This window comes from Emydura macquarii, unplaced genomic scaffold (genome assembly GCF_026122565.2).
Source record: "Emydura macquarii macquarii isolate MOO-44397 ecotype Brisbane River unplaced genomic scaffold, CSIRO-AGI_Emac_v2 contig_691, whole genome shotgun sequence".
In the NCBI taxonomy this organism is placed as follows: Eukaryota; Metazoa; Chordata; order Testudines; family Chelidae; genus Emydura; species Emydura macquarii.
The window spans coordinates 4606610-4627916 of NW_027130828.1; the positions used below are offsets into that span (position 1 = coordinate 4606610).

General features: G+C 42.9%; 1 protein-coding gene across 2 annotated transcripts in view; it reads right to left on the reverse strand.

Annotated features, from left to right (window-relative positions):
- The window catches only part of GSN (gelsolin), a 44096-nt gene that overhangs the window by 19703 nt on the left and 3086 nt on the right, over nt 1-21307 (reverse strand). Inside the window, exon 1 of one of the 2 annotated variants that reach the window (XM_067541784.1) lies at nt 1065-1236. The exons of the other annotated variant lie outside the window; for it this stretch is intronic. Coding sequence (XP_067397885.1) covers nt 1065-1151 — 87 coding nt within the window. The 5' untranslated portion in view covers nt 1152-1236. Of the gene's footprint in view, nt 1-1064; nt 1237-21307 lie in introns of those variants that run through there. 2 annotated transcript variants of the gene reach the window in all.

Sequence of the window (21307 nt, forward strand, 5' to 3'; positions counted from 1 at the left end):
CTTCTCTACTGATTAGTCATTTATTTGTATGAGAGGGTGGAGGCAAAAGAGAAGGAAATTCCCTCTCTATCCAGTCCTTTATATAAATGTTCCATAAGTTGGAAGGCTCCAGGAAATATATATATTTTTTCCTTTCATCTCTATATTTTACATGGTTTGCAAAGTCATTGGCTATATTTCCCTAAAACATGTGTGATCTGTTAGTCTCTCACAGGCAAATGCTGGGAATCCCATGGTTGCTAGACTGGGGAAAGCATGATAGAGAACAATCTGACATTGGCAGGGAGATGGACAGGTGACCTAACAGAACTCTTATATCCCTATGTCTATGCTTCTATGATTATGATGCATTTTTTACTCAAATGCTTTTGTGTGGCTTCTCACTTCTAGGAATTACACTAATAAAATCACTACTGCTGATGGCTGTTGACTCCCTTCAAACTACCCTGTCCCTCGCACACTTTGCACTTCTAACTTGCCATTGCTGCCCGCTGTATTATTATGATTTATTTATTAAGCACAGACAATTTGTTATCACTTCTTTTGAGAAAATAAAGGTCAGTTCTATGGTAGCTCATGGCTGCAAATGGAAAGGGTTCAGGCTAGTAATATTAAAGAAATAAGCCAGTCCTGATGTATTTTAGATTAAAGAAGGAACTGCATCCCTCTACTATGGCAGGCCTAGCATGCCTCTGAGTACTATGAAATAATAAATAAAACGAAGAAGAAAGAAATAATATTACATCATAAGCATCCAGTATAAAGAGGAAAGTTCAGAGCAGTTAATGGACAAAAATCAAATGTATGCTCAGCTCACAAGGCAGAAATACAACATGCTGCAGACTGGAATATAAACTGAACCCTGACATCAAATGGATCCTTACCAAACAGTGCACTCTCTCAGTTTCCACTCCGCAGATCGCACAACTTAATTACTCCCAGATTCCTACCACAGAATCAGGAAAGCCTTTTACAAAGGGTTAAAACCACGACTACGACCCTTGCATGTATTTTCTTAACAGGCAAAAGTTTGACACTGTTTAATTATATGATTGGTCACTTACCACAGCTGAAAGAACAACAGCTGCTGTAACGAGATAGCCAAGCCTTGCAACAGAGACAGCATATGCACGGTTTAACCTCAGAGCCATTGTACAAAAAACTGTGAGAAGAACGCAATTGTAGCCCTGTTGCCCTGGAACTTAAGAAGCAATTTTAACAGCAGAGGGGCTCTTCCCTTTCCCACCTCCAACAGAAGAGGGACTGAGTCCCAGCTCCTTCTTTATTTCACTGTCAGTAAAGATGTGCTGCATAAGCCGGTGCTTTATCACACGCAAACACACCCAGCTCCTGCTGAAATACATGGGCGTAACATGCCTATGCACACGGTCCACTTGGAAGCTACACAGATTTATTCTGTACAGAGTCATCTGTGGAGGCTCAACCCCAAAAGACAATAACACAGGACAATATGGTATTCATTACAGCAGGCGGTGTAGTAATAGTCACATAAACTGAATATTTAGTCAAAAGGCCAATAACAGAGCGAGGCATCTGCAATGGAGATAATACAAAAGTGTATCCGCTGGGAATTGGAAATAGATGGAGAGTTGATGAGGTGCAGAGGAACCAAAAGGCTGTTCCAGATGGCAAAGCCTGCAGAGGAAAAGATGCTCATGCCAACATCAGTGAACTGTGGGAAAGGACACCGAGTGCTAAAGGGAGCCGGCTAAGTGATGGGAGGGTGAGGACGATGTGCTCATATTTCCTTGTACATACAGATAAGCAAGAAGCAACGTTTGGCAAGGCTTTGGGTCTCTTGCATATGGATTTAAGCCTCTACACAAGCTAGCATGAAATTGGTGTGGAGCAGGGCGGTCCTAGGTAAAACATTGAAGGACCACTCATCTGCTGTCAAAAGGACTTCACTTGCTAGACAAGATGGGAGAGCAAGAGCTAGTTCAATAATTTCACACCGTATACTTTTAGGGATTTAGCAAGATAACGGTGACATGTACCTAACAATCTTTGGGCTTACTGAGTTCAACTAGACCAGTGTGTAGAGCTGGTGTTAAAAGCCTGGAGAATCAAGCCTACCATCTCTTGCCACGAGGTTAACAGAGCCAGCAGTTACCCTGCTTCCTCCAAGTAGCATGCAAAACAGTAAGTGACCCTATGATTTCTCATTGATTGCACCACTGGGCCACATTAGAACTGGATGTGTCATATGCCCTTCAGGGGGCTAGTCCATTAGAATATAATAGCCTACTACCACTACCATGTGATGGAGATACTCCTAGAGCTCCACGCGCTCCAAGTCTGCGCTGGGGAGCTGAAGGGTCTGGGTTCAAACGCCACTGAAGACCCACACAGAGGTTTGTTATAAAGGTGCTGTGCAGTCTGTGATGGCATGTCTACCTCCCCTGACTCCCATCCCAGTAAAGCTTTCTTCTCTCCTCGTGAGAATCATTTTCAATCTCTCTTTTTTTTGCCAGAACACTGTGTCTTTCGTTCCATATTTTCCAAGCTGATGCTTTGTGTCTGCACATTGGGCTATTAAATATTTCAGAACTTGGCAAGCTCCAGCTCCGTTAATATACCTTTTGACAATAAGTATCAAAACAAAATTTCTTTGGAAGTTCTCAAATTTTAACAGAGAATAAAACCAATGTCCTAATCTGGCTGATCTTGGATGGGTTTTTTTCCTCTCCCTGGGGAGGGAGCTCACACAGTGCATCAAGTGTCTGAAAAGCAGCAACCATGTGCTGGAATCTAAGCGGTGGCCAGGTCAAGTTGAGCAGTGCTGGGAAGCCATCAGCGAATGACTCTTACAGCTGTTGCATCTGTGGTCCACCCAAATCCAGAGGACAACACTGAAAAACAAATTAGTAACAATGTTGGAAAGAGAGACAAGTCCCTTGCGGATGGAAAGATAGTTTCAAGTATTTATTTATAAATGTTTATACAGTGCCAGAACTTTGCATACAACTCCACAGAGACTGAGGAAAAAAGACTCAGAGTGATCCTAAGTAATTCAGAGCCTAAATTCCATTTTCAAAAGTGACATAGGCCCTTAGGAGCCTACATCCCATGCTAGATTGAGGCTCCTAAGTCACTTAGGTGGGTTTGAAAATTTTACCCCCACCTCTGTCCTGCAGAATTTACAATGTCAATTAGACAAGTGCAAAGCATTAAGGTAGACTAAGGAAGCGGGTAAGGAAACGAGAATGAAACAAAAATAATGTGACCAACATAATGAGCAAATAATAAATGATGGTGCTTTTTGATAAAAATTGAGGTAGGATACAAGGCGAGGGGTACATGTAACATTCCTGTGGCTGGTCCAGCCTACTACTGCTGTCAGTAAATGTAGTTAGGCCTTTAACTGAAACGGTAGAAACCTGTGCTTTGGGGCTGAAGGGTTCAAAGCTCGTTGTTGACATGTGGCAGAGAACAATACACAAATGACAGAGAAGATGTCGTCACTGGTAGAAAGCATGGCAAAGAAGTGGGCGTGAAGCAGAAACTAGTATAACCATCCAAATCACCCTCACATCGGATGCAATGTAAAGCCAACATCTTACACACAGAAAAGATATTTAAGGAGAGCAAAGCTTCATAAACATGGCTTAGAATACATAGCTTCAGTGCTGGGGAATTATCTGAATGAGGCTTGGCTGCTTACTGCTGAAGCTTTTAAGGAAAGAAGCCCCTGTGTTTTGAACAAACAGGGGAAGACAACTACTTATTATGGAACCCTGTGTTTGTGATTAACATCTCAGTAAGCATGACAGGTCATCTTATAAATGTGTGCCTTCCGACGGACTGAGATAACTATGGGGATACGCTCACTAGTTATGACACACAACTAACCAGCCACGTAGCGAATGAAAAGTAGCATCTTCAAGGAAGTTTTAATTGTCAGATTGTTCAGTCGCAGGGTAAATCAGTCTTTCTTTTGGGGTTTGCTTTTTAAAAAAAACATTTTCAGTGAACTGTAGTGAGGTGACCACCACAAATAGTGGTGAAAGGGTAAATGTGGGCCCGAGAGGGTAGTTAACCCACCCGGATGAACCTGGAGGCATACACCAGGCCTAATGAAAGATGAAGCCCAGCTGGAGAGGAGCTGGGTGGAGCTATAAAAAGAGGAGGCTGGGGACAGCAGGGGCTGTAGGGAGAGAGAGAGGAACTACAATGTGCCTTCTTGGAATGGCAAGCGCTGTGGGAAATGCTCTGGTGGGGTCAGGAGGAAGCCGGGGGGGGGGAAGATATCTGAAGACACAGGACTGGCGCAAGCTCCTGTAGCTGACCCTGATACAAGGGCAGAAAGCAGATCTCTGGGAGAAGCCCTGGGAGGCACTGCTCAGTACAAAGAGCCCAGCAAGGGGCTGGGGAAAGGGCCTGAAGAAAAGCTAATGGAAGGATGGAGGGAAGCTGAGGAAAGGTGTTTGATACAGCAGACTGCGGCTACTTCCAGAGTCCCTGGACTGGTACCCACCATAGAGAGGGGGCCTGGGTTCCTCTGTCAGTCACGGGGAAGGTGATGTGAAGCCCCTGACACAGAAGGGAAGGATTCTTCAAAGCCCTGAGGGATGCATGGGTCTGTGGCCCAGACGCCAGGACACTGGATTTCTGTGTTGGACTTGCTGTTGCTCCAGGAGGGCTGGAACTAAAACATGACCTGGCTGAGTTGCAAGAAGAGGCAGACCACTGCAGTGGCCATCACCAGGGGTGCTAGAGAGGAAACAGCTGCCATGCCACACCCAGCAGTGAGTGGGGGCACACTAGTGGTGAGTACGCTCTTCTACAGTCATTGATTGATTGCTGCTGAAAGGTAGGTGTCTGCCCTGGATATTGAGGGCTTCAGCTGAGCATCGGAGTGGTACAGGTTAGGCTTCCCGACCCATCCACACACACGCCGCCCTTGCCAGCATGTCCCAGCTCTCTCCTGACTCCATAGGAAAGGGGCATTCAGTCTCTTTGGCCCACTTAATTCTTGGCCTCTCCAAGAGGCTAGGAACCAGGGAGCCGGTTGTGGTGGGGCTTTCTGTGATGTGGGTGGCTATGCACTAGGGCAGGACTGGAAACGCAGCACTCCAGTTACAATGTTCCTCCTCTCCCTTCTGGTAAAAAATGTGACTTAATGTATCACAGAAGTTAAGATAAGGAGCACTTGTTAGTTCATTGGCTGAGGGGGAAGGATTCAACGTCCCCTTGCTGTAGATTTTCTCTGGCATGCTGTACCGTTCCTTTCAAAAGTCTTAAGGGGTGTTGCTTTCCACCACTTCTCTGCAGAGAGATTTCCACAGAGTGAAGCTTTTTCCTAGAATCCAACCCGCACTACTCCTCTTTATACCTGCTTTTTGCCTCCCTAAATAATTCTTCTCCCTCCTTGGTATTTATGCCCTTCATATAGTCTGCAAGTGCCCAGGCGGGAGAAGAAAGCCAAGCTACATTCATACTGACACCCCCCCCCACATCAATTCTTTCTGCACCTTCCTCATGGTTGTTGCTCTTCTCTGAATTCTTTCTAATTTGTCTGTCTCTGGGCATGTGCCTGGATCTGGATGTGACGTTCCAGGCATGGTCTCACCAGAGCTCCTAGGTGCTACAGTTCTACAAATGGACAGAGAGGAGCTCTCCCTGCCCAGCTCCCTGACATGACCTCTGGGCACGTGAAGCCCAAAAATCACATCTGCTCCTTTTTCCTGCTGAATCCTATTGCAAAGTCAATCTACAGGGAATGGACTCTCCAATGACTCTAGTCTAACCTGCCCCTGGCACCTCTAATCCAAACACCCCCTTACCTCCTCACCGCAAACACCAGCTAGAACTCCTCTTGCAGCTCTCCAAAACCTCCTTTTTAGAAGGTTGCAACAGTCACTGGGGAATCATCTGGTGCCCACTGAGAGAGGGGAAAATGCTACAGCCAATGCATGAAAGAAGAGAGTTTTCCACTAGACTCAAGCCTCTGACTTACACTTGACCACAAACATTCCAGCAGGCTCACCAAAGCTTAAGGAATGCACAAATTCAACCAAAACATCAGCTGACTGGTGGCATTGTCAGAGCATTGCAGAGCACTTTGTGCAAAATAATAAAAATAGTCTGTTTCCAACTGAAAATACACTGAAGTGAGATTCAGGCTTACATAAGGACACTGGAATAAGATAACTGGCTATTCAATCAGCCAATTAAATATTCAGGTTTATGAAGAAACAAAGTTGCAGCTGTTCTGAGGAAAGACCTGTGTGCAGCCCTGAAAGCTCTCAGAGGAGAAGGATGGTACTTCTACATCTCGGCCATTTCCCAAAATTAAGGCTTTTAGCTGCCTTTGTTTGCTGATCATATGAGGAGAGGGAGGGGACAGCGGTGGAACCTTACTGTTCCACATCTGCTTATAAACTACTTTATTAGTAAAAATAGAGTGAAAAACATGGAGAAACAGCACATCAGTTTGATATCGATTTAGCTGAGAGAACTCACTGTTTCAGAAAGGGTCTGTGTGTACTTGTATGTAAGCAAATTTAGAAGTGGTGGTATGAGCATCAAACTTTGTTTTCAAAACAGGTAGGAAAACAATCAGTTGTGTTTCTTGGATAATAAACCAGAGAGAGAGGAACCAAGACTCATTTAGAGTTAAAATGCCACTTTGTGCAGCCATTCACATTACTATTATCTGGGCACCTGCTATTCTGTTACAGACTTTTAAAGAGAGAAACACTGTTTGAGGAAGGCAAGATTTTTTTTTAGGGTGTTCAGATAAATTGGACTAATGTACACACATCCCCATCATATCACAATACATTTCATCATCTTAGTTCTCTACATTTCTAGGACTGTAAGGGCTTTTTTAAAAAAAATTGCTGATTATTTTTGTGTGTGAGAGCATTGAAATGAAATTTAAATTCCCATACAAACTGATTGTATTTCTTTAGTGCATATAGACAATGTATAATGACTGCTCTGTTAAGCACTACAGTGCCCTCTTCATATAATACACAGTGATTCATTCCTTGGGTGCATCCTCTTAGGAAAGGGGAGACCCAACTGGGATAACTTCCATGGTTGGTTACTTCAAGCAGCTGGAGACAGAGTAAATGACCACACAGTTTCTGCAGCTACAAGTCCATAGGACTGCCCATGTGAGCAAATGCTCACCAGCTAAGGGCCACACAGGCTAGCCCACAACATTTAAAGCAAAAGTACAAACAACTTTAAAAAGTCATTTGACATTTTTTCTGTTTGGATTTTAACGGTTTCTAGATTTTGAAAACACTCCTTTCTATAAAACCTGAAAAGTAACCTGCTAACCAGCCACTTAATTTATTTCCATATTAGCCTTTATTGCTGTGTCCTATTAGGAAGGATTAAGTGCTATAAATTACTTGCCTTCCATTAGTGGTTGATATCATCAGAAACTTTGGCACCAACACAGTGCAGTGAAGAACCTGAAGTAGGTGAATTTGAAACCCCTTTTTTAGTTAGCTATGTTGGTCTGCATCAGGAATGCACCAGATCAGCCACAATATGCTGTTCCTTTTTGCTTTATGCTGCCTGCCTCTTTACATGGAGTGTCCTCCTCTCTTTACAAACGTGGGACACATGCACAGCCAGCCCTGCAGGCAGAGGAAAGGCTGCAGTTTAGTTTTTAAGCCGATTGGCTTATGCTTTAAAAAGTGAAATTAAGTCATCGCTAAGCAGTGGCTTCTCCTTTAACATCCAAAAGAAACCAGCACACTGTGCCCATAAGCTCTTAGCCTCTGCCGTAAATGGAATTCCATTTAAAAATAACGAGGAAACTGTGGATTTTGTTTGGGGGGAGTGGGGGTGTGCTTTGTTTTTTGTTTTTCTTAAACAAAGCTTTGCTATAAGCAATGCAAACAAGGCCAGTGTCTGGCTATAATGTAGCCAAATGCAGACTGAACTCCCCTAGCCAAGAAATCACAGCTGGTTAAAGCGTGATGATAAAAGGAGGCCTGGCTCCCTGCTGCAAGAAAACTGAATCCCATGGAATGTGCACCCAGCACCAAGATGAATTAGTGTCATGCCTGCACTCTTGCTGTCTTCACCCCTTTGTGCTCTCTGCACACTTAATCTGGGTCTGTTGCTTCCCTTTACTCCAAGCTTCAGGAGACATCTGATTGCTTCTAACAGAAGGGGACCCTCCCTGGGGCAGACCCACCTGCCTGATGTGAAGTCCCAGCTGTCTCTCTGAATCCCTGTTGCTGTCAGGGCTAGGATTTGCACAAGCAGTTTGGGGGAAGGAAGGCAGCCAGCTAGAGATTTAACCCCTACAGTACCCTAGGGAAAACTTTATTCCAGTACTTGTATAGCCAGCACTCATGCTGCAGTAACTTCCCCTACGGACCAGCTCCCACTGCATCCTGAAGGCCCATGCCTGACTGCAATCAGCCAGTTCTTTTTCTTTCCTGCTTCAGAGCACCAATAGATTCACAGAGCTACATTTGCACAGCCCTGGGTTAGGATGGGAGCAGTGCAGAGAAGTGCAAGCCCAGGGGAAGCCTTAGAGGCTGTTCTGGCTCAAGGAGCTTCTTGGGTGCACGTACTCCTTTCTGGAGTGCAACGCAAAGCCCTCTATGCAGTGTGTGTGCAGAGGAGGCAGACTCACAGCCCCACCGCCTCTTCACTCCCTTTGGGGCACCCTCAGGGGGACAATTCCTTTGTTATTGCATTGGAAAGTCTCTTAGAGAGCCAGTGAGAAACCTGTCACTTCATTCTCTCCGCTGCGTGTCCTGAATGCATCTATCATAACTGGTAGGGGCTCTGATTCTATTAACCCTTTTCCACCAGCTCCCAACACGCATCCCATCTCTGCTGATGGGAAACAAGGAGTCTGTGGCCAGGACAAGTAGAGCTGTGCTAAAATAAGGCTTTTCCATTCAGAAGGTTCTACCCCCAGCTGCACGTGGGAACAAACCCCCAAACAAACTCAAAATTCAACACTCAAAACTCAAAAGCCCAACCCTACTGGCTTCCTCCTGGCTTTGCATTGAAACAAAGAAGCAGTGAGAGCTGCATGGTTTTAATACAAGATCATAAATTGATCCCAGGTTTGCTGGAAACCTTTTGAGGAACCTGGTCTGAGTTTGTAATGAAAGCTGAAACCATGCGGCCTGAAGCTTGGCTGGAACACTTTACAAAGCTCTCACTCTGAGTTAATCATGCATTACATTTTTCTTTCATCACTGAGCATTGTGAAGAATAGCTGGTTAAAATAATAACAGTAACTGGCCCTGTGAATTATTGCAGGAGTAACATTGGTTCAAAAATAAAAAAGTGACTTGCACCAGCAAATGGACTTGTCCAAAAATCCTGCCTGATAAAAGCTCATAGACGAACGTTCCCTTAAAATAGGGATTTTTTTCCCCCCAAACTAGCTACACAGGAGATTTCTAGAGGGGATGTAATAGCTGCAATGTTCTTGTCTGTCCTATACATGTCCTATCCATTGGAAACATGTTTGCATGAATGGCTTTGCAAATATTCTGGAAGTTCTTTTTTTTTTTTCCCCTTTTCCTTTTGGTTTAGTAAAGCCTTTGACAATCTGTCTAATCCTTTTTACCCAGAAGGACCAGAAAAGTTCTTGAAAAGCCATCAGTGCCTTCAGGTATAATTACTAACTACCCAGCAATGTAGTTTCTTTTAATAAAACACTCAGATCCTATGTCATGTTACATTGCCTAACTATTGCCTACTCTTAACCCTTGCTTGTCATTCCTCCACTGCTTCTGCTGCATCCTGATTTTTTGCCTTGTTACCCGAAAAGCATATATTTTGCTCATCAGTTTCTGCTTGGCTTACTTTGTAAAGCATGTATGTAAACCGGTATTGTTTCACTAGAAATAAGGGTGAGCAGTGTTGCGTGGCACCATTATGGGGAATAAACTCTAGCTGGCTTCACAGACTTATTGTCTAGCAACTAATGCTGCTTTGCATGTCTATAAATAGCTGTTTAGATAAAAGGCACCAAGAACAAAAACACAGGCAGCCTAGCTCAGTACTTCCAGCTGCAACTGACAGGCTGGTGTGGAAGGCCTAAGAGGAAACTCTCTGGCAAGCATTTTGACAGGCCTTTAGCCAGGATTATTTTCCATAATCCAGTCCCTGTGTATGTTCAAGACTCTAGATATAGAGACTACCAATCAGTGAGACACTGATAATTCTCACTCCTCTTCAAATACTTTCTACAATGGGTTGGTGAAAAACCTAGATGAATTTGCACAAATGGTGGGAATTTACATCGTGGGATAAGAAAAGCATCTCTGTAGCTTCTCGGAAACCGTGTGACATTCCACAGGCCAGTACAGGGGGAGAGAACAACTCAGTACAATATTAACTGTTGATGACACTGCACACTGGCAACAGTCAAATGTCTTTATTTCTTTTTTGAGTCTTTGCCAAATTTGACTAAATCTTAAGTCAGCCACTGAACACAGACGTTGTGGTCTCTCCGCTTTATCACCAAGGTGACAAGCACTGAAAATAGCTAAAACGGTAAATTAGATCAGTCAGTGGTTTCCAGGCAGCACTAAATTCATACACACTCCAACTAAACACAGTCCCCACTCTGAGAAGCTTGTAAAGAAAGTGTCTTTAGGACAACAGGAGTTGTCATGGAAAGCCTCCTTACTCCAACCATGGTGACTAATCCATTTTAGTTTTGTCTCTCATTTGAGGAACAGCATTGCTAATGGTGTTCCAGGTAGTGGCTGCTCTTAGCTTATGCATGCCAGCAGGTCTATGAACAGTAGTTAACTGCTGTAGCAGACCAGAAGGGTGGGAAAGTACAATGCTACTTTTTTTCCTTCAGCGCCCACAGCACAAAACATTGTTGTATTTCTTTCACATTTTAAAAAATTTATACTAATGAAAACCAAGATACTAGCAATATATATAAAATTAAGTGTACACTTAAAAACATTCAGGACACTAACTGAAGGCAGCTTTATCAGACTCACAACATTCAAGTTGACAGTGTCCCTTTAACAGCTCCCCCCTTAACTTTAAAAACTAAATCCTGCAGGGAATAGGTTAAAATTTCCCTCCAAAGTAAAGCAGCATCTTTGGCATGGGCAAAGTTGGTTTTTGCATTCACAGACTGAAAGGATTCCACAGGAATGTTAACAAACGACAGTTTCCAGTGAAACAGGACAAATTATTATGCACATATCGAGGCTCATTCTCTTCCCACTTGCACTGCTGTAAATCAGGAGCGACACCTCTGAAGTTACACCAGGTCACACTATTGTGGGAGAGAAGAACCTGACCCTAAGTGAACATTCTAGGACAACATATAGAATGAGACACACCCATCTGATACAATCACACCAAGCTGAAAATCTACTGACTCAACCACAAATCCCTACCCTGCTGAACACACTAGGTGGGAGCTCAATCATGCTCTTAAATGCACAGTATACATACCACTATGGATCTCGGAATGCCAGCAGCTTTCTTTTATTTGTGAGCAATAAATCCTAAATCGCATTCAAATGCAAATCAGTGCTAAAATGCTGACTAGGTTGTTCTGGTTATTGCTTTAAGAGTCACTAAGCAATACACAAAAGGCATGACATGATACATGACCCACAGGCCAATAGGTGTGACCAGCCTGGTTCAATTACGCAGAAACAGGAATGTCAAATCTCTTTAGTGTAAGATGAGCAATGGTAACAAAGAGAGGCTGTAACCTGCTTTCGTGCTCTTAGCTGCTCCGGCAATAGTGGATGAAGCATCTGCACTCTTAAGAGAGCTGACTCTTTCTTCAGAGAAGGAAGGAACATCTTTGTGTAAATCTGCATCTTGAAAATGCAGCAGTTTGAGATAAACGGATGTTCTCAATTTGCACGGAGCTGATAACTCTTCTAGGGGAGCTGAGAGAGCTGGAGGTCTTCATGGTGCATTACTTCACATCTTGTGTGGTCACTTACACTTATGCAAAGGGAATGAGTGTGAAGCTACCAAGTCAGGCTACGTCTTCACTGATGGCGGCAAATTCGCCGCCGTCAGATCGACTTATCTGGATCGACTGAGCAGTCAGTGAAGACCTGCTCAGTTGATCCAGAAATCGATGTACTAAGACCACCTTCTCAAGTGGCGTAGCACTGCGCTGACGGGAACCCGGTTCCCATTGGTGCAGTGCAGTGGAGATGGCACACAGAAGAGAAGCAGAGAAGTCAACAGGAGTTACGCAAGTTTTTTGCGTAACTTGCGTAACTCCGGACGACTGCTGCCGAATCTCGGAGGTAAGTGTAGACAAGCTCTCAGAACTGTAACATTTTTACCCTACCTTTGCATAGTGTAAATGGTGACACAACATGCACGTCCATGGAGAATCAGACCCATTGTTTTTCATACGGTCTTTCAAAATGGGGAGTCTCTTTAGCAATTTTTTTTAGACTCTCCATGATACTTTCCCAAACGTTTATCACTTGTGAGCTAATCCTGTCCCCCCAGAATGTGAAATTTTAATACTGTTTTTTTTCTAAATGCAGATTTCCCACAGGACCAGTCAGTCAGCTAAAATAAGGGCTCTGACATAGAGCCCATGTTGCTGAAGGAATGTCACTAAAATATGTGTTAATGGCAGGACTCCTCAGCATCTCTGAAAATGCATCTCACACTAGAAACTGAGATCCTGAAAATCAGCGGCCACTTTTGGCCCAAGAGATTTTCCCTGGGTCTCAAAGACTTTGGCAGAACCAGGATGAGAGGCCAGATCTCCTGATCTGATTTCCTCTCCCTTCCTTTGCATCACTTGCTGAATTCCAACTTTCAAGCAGGCACGAGTGCCTCATCAGTTGTTTTTGATCAGTGATTGCTTTGGTTGGGAATGTCAAATTCCACGCTCTCTTGACAAGTGTGTGCGCCATGCATAAATATGTTTACCAAAGTAAAAAATAGCTTAAGATCTGTGTTCACTCAAAAATCCCAGACTCTGCACATGCTGAACAGTTATTCTGCTTTCTCAAAGTGCACATATACACACACACACACAATCCATTTAAGATTTTGTCCCTGATTACAGGTATAAACACAGCGTACTGGAATCTGTCCAGGGCCCATTCTCCAAAGAACAGAAGATCTGGTTATTTATTCTACAAGAACCGGGCGCTTTTTTTTTTATTAATATGCTTCCCCCTGTGGTAAGTATGTAAACAAAAATCTGTCTTTGGCTTATTAACTCAAGGCGATTTTCACTGCAGACAGATTATGCACAGCTGACCTAGATATGCACACTGCCAATGTGCTGAGAATAGTTCACGTCTTAATGGAAGATATGTGTATCCAGTGAGATACCATTCTCCATGTTAAAAGCCAACAATCTTGCCACATTATAAACTACTGTAAGATTAGGTGTTAATAGCAAAAAAACAAAATGTAGGTGGGGGACATGTGTGCCAAGGTTCTACACAGCATCAGCTGGAGAGAAACTGGCAGAGGTTCAGCCCACAGTCACACAACACAGAGGAGCAATGTTTGCAGTCTCAGGTGATTACTTGGTCTTCTGTTCGGTAGAGCTGTCAAAGCTGTATTTCCCCACCCCAGCAATACAGAAGTTCTTGTACAATTCACTAACCTGCTGACCACATCAAGGATGAAGTAATAAATGACTCCTAGAAGGGCGGGGGGGGGAAAATGAACTGGAAACCACAGTAGAAGTACCCATAAGGAGGACTGAGGATGAAAGTCAGTCTGCCAAAACTGAGCTCTCCACAATAACTGTAGCATAAAGCACAAAACTGATGGGTGCAAGTTGTTCAGGCTGGTGAACTCTGACAGCAAACCACTGCTATCTGTCTAGCAAGGGAGAGAGACATATAAGCAATTAGATGTATAGAAGATATATTTGTGATTAAAAAGATGTAGCTGTAACTTTGTCTCATTGCAGTAGGGAGTAGGAGACGAGCTCTGAGTGCTAGAGCATTGTCCTTATCGTGCCTACACCTAGTACTGGCGTAGTGCCAGCAGGTGAGGGTCGCGACCCCACTAATCAGTTCCTATCTCCACCCATGCCCCAAACTGTCTCCATCCAAAGCTCAAATCTGTATATGTTCAAAAGTCAAAATAAGTCTCTTGTCGTAGGGGAAAGAGGGTCCGTAGTAAGAATTAAAACAGCCACCATATAAGTACTTGGTGCTTATATAGTTTTTGGCTCATTCATCTAAATACAAGCAAAACAGACTGACTACCAAGCAAATATTTCTCAAGCCCCTATCCTAAGGGCACAAAAGCACAAGTGACCCTTTCGGTTCATCGTTCCTGCTTTTGCTGCAGTATCTTCCTTCCTCAAAAGCAGCATTTAAAAAGTGGGGCAGGATTTACCCAGTTGCTTTTCAGAGTTTGTCTCCACATGGAGTTATTCTGGAAGAGCTGGGTAGTGTTACCAGCATAACTAGAGAGGTAGGGTAGCCTACTTGCACAGAGTACTGGGCGGTGTATACCTCTGATGACCTGGGTTTTATTCCTGGCTTGTCACTGACCTCCGGTGAGTCAGTTTAGTCCTTTGTGCCTCTTTTTTCCTCTCTGTTTAGGTTGTAAACTATTTAGAGCAGGGTTTGTCTCTTACTGTGTTTATACAGTGCCTAGCACAATGCCCTGATCTCAGCTGGGGCCTCTAAGATTAAAATGTAATAAAAACAGCTTTTGTTGTAAACCAGGTGCTGCAGGTTAGCTTTTGTTAAATCCTTATAACAGGTGGTTCATCGCTCCTGAAACAAAAATGAAAGTTAACATTTTCAGCCCTTGGGGGGGGAAGAGGTTAAAATGATGATTGGCCTCTCCATCGAGGGAATGTGGTTATACTGGCTCCCAAGTGCAAACAGTGCTCATCTGTCAGCACATTTTCCCACTCACTGCAATGGTTGGGACAATGGGGAACGGCAGGAACATCAGAGGTGACCATTCAAACAGGTTCCGAGTTCTGTCTCCGTTCACAGCCAGAGAACAACAGGACTCTCAGAACTTTAAAAAAGGCCATTATGTGCTTTAGAAGGAGCGGAGGAATCTTCCACCAATGGAAAGTCAAAGATAACGCTGCTCGTCTCTAAAGCCCGCTAACCTACAAAATCAGATCACACACAAATGAGATCCGTGATTGTGTTCCAAACATGGGATAGCATATTTTTCTCACCTTGAGTGGAAAGGAAAAATATGTGATCACCATGAAGGAATGACATTAACCTTGTGGCATCAGTTGGCTAAAATTATATTCCTTAACATGTTTGGGTTTTTTCTTTCTACACTAGTGGTAACGCTCTTGCAGTACAGATGGGTAACATTTTTAGACCTGGTTATCTTTGTAGTATAGACAGGGCATTAAATAGCCAGGAAGAGGATTAGTGTTGCCCAATCCATTGCATGTAAACCAATTTTATCTTTCCATTTAATAGCCTCAGATTGTAGCTGGCTAATGGGGCAAAATTATAATCCTAGAATGAGATACAAAGACAAATACTAAATACTCTGCAGGCTCTTGAGTTCCTGTGACAGTAACTGGGTCTGTTTTACAAACAATACATACTGACCTATATGACAAGTCTACTGTTTCTCTGTTACATTACTTAAACCAAAACCTTGGCTTCATTAGAATTTATCCTTTTAAACAATGAGGTTCACGTTAAAAAACTTGCATGACCAGCAGCCTACATTATTAAAAGATAAAGTAACATTGTAATTTATTTTTCAGCCTTTATGCGATTTGTTTACAATCATCTTGCATTTCATTCAGTTTGGACAGTCAACCTTCACAGAGCTGTTGTGATGATTTATAAGTTTAATGTTTTCAGGCAGCTCTGAAAACATAAAGGACCATATGAGTATTTTCTCTCAATTCTCTCCCCAATATAACAAACCTAGCCAAATTACTGCATTGAGGAGCCAGGACTGGAACCCTTGTTTAGTTGCAAAAAGAGAGTCCCGCCTCAACCTGAGCTAAAGAAGTAGTCCCTTACCAGCTAGCTGATAATAATCTCTGCCAGCCAGTTACTAGAAGGCAATATCATTAATACATAGCCAATGTGCTACCTAGTTCCTCTTCATATTAAGGTGTATAAAGTTATCTTGGTGGTGATTATACAGATAGTTCTGGAGGGTTTTTTAAACAGGATTTAGACTTTTGGTGTTAAGGAACTTTCAAAGTGTTACTCAGTTCTGAAAGCGTGAAAAAGAATAAAGCCCAAATGATTTTGGTTTCAGCTAGTATTTCAGCTAGTATTTGGTATCTGAGTATCAGCTCTGTCCATCTGAAAGATCCTTCTTCTTTTGGATGATTCACTTCCTCCTGTGTTATATATTTTGGTTTGAATTGTAGCTATAACTGTTTTGTGTGGAAACGTTTACTGAGCCCATATGTTTAAACTTTGTCAGATGATTTCCCCCTGACTCACTGACTAACTCCTAATATAGACAAGTCTCTCTACAGTGATGGCTGTGCACAAAATAGAAATCTTCATGTCTGAGATGAATTGGGATTCTTCTGGCTCATCCTGGGGCAAGAGGGTGATCAAAACCCAGATCACCTTATAGACGAGGGGCAGGAGGGGTGACTTTCCGTCCACTTTGAAAAGGATTCAAAGAAAGAAGAGAGCCAGTTTTCTTGAATCCACAGAAGCAAGTTCTTTTCCCACCCCCACCACTACTCTGAATTCTGTCAGGGTCACTGACTCCTACTCTGAATAGCCTGATCACACATTTAACTAGATGCCTCTCAATGCAGTTCCAAACAGAGAGAACAACTATCTAGCTAGACAGAATTATATACAATACCACAGCAAACTACCATCCAGGTGTGATACTAACCAGCTACGGCTCGATGTGATATTTTGAGTTCTCCTATTGCTTCACAAAGCCCTTCTAGCATACCTTGTGCCACATGCTACAAAGAATCTCCCGAGAGAAGCTTGTAGAACTCCAGTTAACACAGATTAGTCCCTGTGGAAGACAACCAACAGCTAGAGCTTTCCTTTCTGCTCCGCCTACCTTTGTGCTAGTCACATAAGTTATTTACCTAGGTAAGATGTGTCCCTAGGAATTTGATATTTGTACAGATATTAGCCAACCTGTTGCCTTCCCTAACTGGGTGCAGAATACCCATAATCTCTCAAGGTGCCTGCCATTACTAGGCACTCTTCCAACATCTGAGTGAATCAGGTCAAAGGACAGGCACAGGTGCTAGTAAAGTGCTAGAGAAGGGTGCTTTAAAAAATGCTTATAGGTATCTTGAGAGAGGTACTCTAGGATTTTGAGTGCCTGAAAATGCACCTAGGGGGCCCTGGGAAACCGGTTAGTTTACTAATACACCTGTTAAGAACCCACCTTGAAAAATAATCCTATCTCAGTAGAACAGGTGCCGGTATAAAAACAGTACTCTGCAAACAGGTACAGATTTGTGCTAGTAGAACGGGTAGCAGCTGGTAAGCTCTTTTGGGCAGGGCTCACATCTCATGTGTGTTTGTATAGCACTTCACACAATGGTCCTGCTTGTAACATCTAGTGCAATAGAAAAATAAAATTAAAATCATGTCTGCCGGAACGGGTACCAGCTGAACAGATATAAATGGAGGCGTACACAGAGAGTGGTGCAGTTACAGCAGACAGAGTGATCTAGCAGCGTGCTAATGAAAAGCCTGACTAACACATTCTGCCCATCAGGAAATCCGAGATTGCATGATGTGGGGTAAATATCATACGTTTGCCAACATCCGTGACCTTTAAGAAGCGAGGGGGAGGAGGAAGCAGGAGGCTGTCCTGTGGAATCCAGGTCCAGCTCTGCACAGAGTCTGCACAGAGGCTTGTCCCACCGACTCCTTTTGCTTTTCCTTTTCCTTTTCCTGTGAAAACTTTTCTCCCCATCCTCTCTAGGACTGTGCCTTGAATGGAGAAGTGAGCAAAAAATCAGTGTAGGAAACCGGGTAGGTCTAATGAATAACACACCACATTTGGTTTCCCCTCCTTTCTGTCTCACCCTCTTTTTTTTTTTTTTTTTTTTTTTTTAAACAGTCTTTATCCCTTCTCTCTAGAATGCAGCATTAAAGGCAGTTTTCTGCTCAGAGAACTATTTTGGGAAGACAGATATTTTTCGCTTAAACAAATCCCACAGGCTGCCTAATTGCTGAGGAGCAGCCTGACTCCTCCATTTTGGACCATGAGGGAGGGAAAAGATGTTACCCAGGCTTCATTTGAAGGTGACAGCATTCCTAGTGGACATGCCCAGTAAGTTCCAAGGAGATGCTGCTCTGAGATGGGTCTTGGAGGAATCAGAAGTGTAGCCCAACAAATATAGATTCCCCTCTCTGACTTCTTGGTCAGGGTAGAGGGCATGAGATGGGTTGCAAGGTCTGTTTTGAAATAGCAAGACTGCTAATGCTATATATTTGAACTATCTGTTGCACTTGTCCAAGTAGCTACATCTTGTCCTGAGCACTGCATTTTAAGTGTTTAACTTTTAACATGATTATTGTTCTGTGGACCCTTCTGCATCAAAAACATGTCAGATTAGTGAAAATCCTTGACCTACCAAAACATCACATGGGCTGTGTGCAATCCCTAGTCAAGAAATTTTCTTTTGTTAAATCTAGTCTCTGGCATCATTTCCAATTAACACAGTACATCATGCATTGTATGCACTTAGGACCCAGGGCAAATACGTTCCCTCTATGGAGAAGCTGGTAACCATTTAAAGCTCTTTTTCTCTATTCCCTGAGCCTCCTAAAATGGTTTGTTTATACCTTTTATGTCTGAAGTGATAAATGCATGATGAGATTGAAAAGACTCGGACTTTAATTTTATGTGGAGGGGAAGACGGAGACATGATAAAAGTATACAAAATAATGAATTGTACAGAAAAGATAAATCAGGTTCTTCTATTTATCCTTTTTCATAATACAAGAAAAAGGGGACAACCAATGAAATTGGAAAGCAGCAAGTTTTCAAATGATAAAAGAGATTTTATGTAGAACATAATCATAGAAACGCAGGGCTGGAAGGGACCTCAGGAGGTCATCTAGTCCATTTCCCCCCTCCATACTGAGGCAGGATTAAGTAAACCTAGACCATTCCTGACAGGTGTTTATCTAATCCAGTGGTTCTCAACCTATTTACCATTGTGGGCTGCATATCCAGCTCTGTGCTATGTGGGCTGCATCCACACATTATATATATACATGTATGGCCCTGAGGATATCACATGGGCCACAGCTGTGTGCTGACTGGGCCGCAAGCGCCCAGCAGGTTGAGAACTACTGGTCTAACCTCTCCTTAAAAACCTCCAGTGGTGGGGATTCCACAACATCCTTAGGTAACCAGTTCCAATTTTTAACTACCCTAATAGTTAAAATTTTCTAATATCGAACCTAAATCTCTCTTGCTGCAAACTGAGCTGATTACTTCTTGTCCAACCCTAGGTGGATATGGACAGCACAACTGATCAGTCCTCTTTATAACAGCCTTTTGCATATTTGAAGATATGTTCCCCCCTCCATTCATGTCTTCTCTAGACTAAAAATGCCCAGTTCTTTCAGTCTTTCCTCATGAGTCATGTTTGCCAAATTTCATATAATTTTGTTGCTCCCCTGTGGATTCTCTCCAACTTGTTTACATCTTTCTTAAAGTATGGTGACCAAAACTGGATACAGTATGGCAGCTGATGCCTGTGGAACTCACTATCACTATATATCACTGAATCAGGAGTTCAGAAAGATTCAAAATTGGATTAGAAATGTGTATATAGAAAATGAGAACATCTGCAGTTTGGGTTTCTTAACATGTGATACTGCCAGTGTCAGACAGAGGATATTAGACTAGACAGTCCACATGCTATAGTCTTAAATGCTGTCTGAATGAACAAAAACTAACCTAGAACATTGCTTTTTGCTGTCCAGTGGTACCCAGTGTCTTACAGAAGTTACTTGATAGTTAAGTTTAACAGTGATTTGCATTTGACTTGAATGTATGACTCAAAAAGTTCCACTGCCTTAAATGCAGTTTGGCAACTCTTGCTCTACTTCAAAAAAAGCTATTTCTTGAGGCAGGAGGATTCCAAAGTAAAAGTGGGGATACGCTGGCGTGTTGAGTGGCACATCCTTACCCAACATGCTCCTCCAGATGACAGCTATTGATTAGCTGCACTGGTGCTCAAGCTCAGATTATAAACCAGAAAGATCATATTTGTAAAGAGGATGAAAAAACATATGTAACCACCAAATACATGCCAGCTATTTTTGAAATGGCATGATTCCCACCAAAAGCCTCGAAATCAGATCACTTTCCTGCACTACAAAAATGTTATTGTATTCAAACCCATATAAGGCAGCACTTAGTCGAGGTGGTTCTTTAAAATATTAAGTACTGCTTTCTGTATTGTAGGAGAGTTCTTATCGTCCTGTTTAGCTTTTCTCCTTTTGCGGCAGTAGCATCCAACTTTGTGATGTTGGCAGAGACACTAACAATCTGTGAGTTGCCTGGGGTATTTGCTTATAAAACTACATACACAAATTTATCAAAAGAGGGTTTCATAATGGAAAGTGTTAGACAACCTGTACTCTAGGTGAAGCTGAGAGCAACGCCTCTATGCTGTAAAACTAGCTTGTAACATGCTTGTAAAGTAGATGCTGCCTCTCCCTTCCAGAAGACAGCTGCTCACTACCGCAATCAGCTAATGCTGCCTCTCCTTTTGCTCAACTGGCAGAGGTCTGCGCTTTGGTAATGAAAGTCCCAGGTTAAAACACTCATGATGTGTTTAGGTTACGTTTAAACATAACACGATTAAACATGATTAAAGTTGAAACAAACAGCTCTCCCTAATTTCTGCCTTGATGGTCTTTAGTCATTTTGAAACAGGCAAGTCTTAATTTCTGGTTCAGTTTTTCCCTCTTCCCTCCCAACAGTACCAGTTTTCTCTCTGAAAATCTCCTCCTTTAACTTTCATATGTAGAGTCCTGCGCAGATACAAAATGTGTATCTGCATGATCTACAATCTGCAAAAATGGTCTGTGGATGTAAAACGCATATCCACAGATTTGCAGGACCCTATTCACATGCATATGAAAATGTTGGCCTTCAAACTCGGTGAATCATTATGCTGTTCAGAGATATAACTACATCCCACGCTCTTGGGACTATAAGTTCTTCCAGCTAAACCAGACTGTCTTCAGGTTGAGAACCATGTACTCCATGGCAAAGCTCCCACTGACTTCAGTGACAGCAGGATCAAGCCAATAGAGGATAAAGATAAACTAATTCTTTTGAGTGGCTCACACTCAATGTAGAGTCAATGTGACTCAGT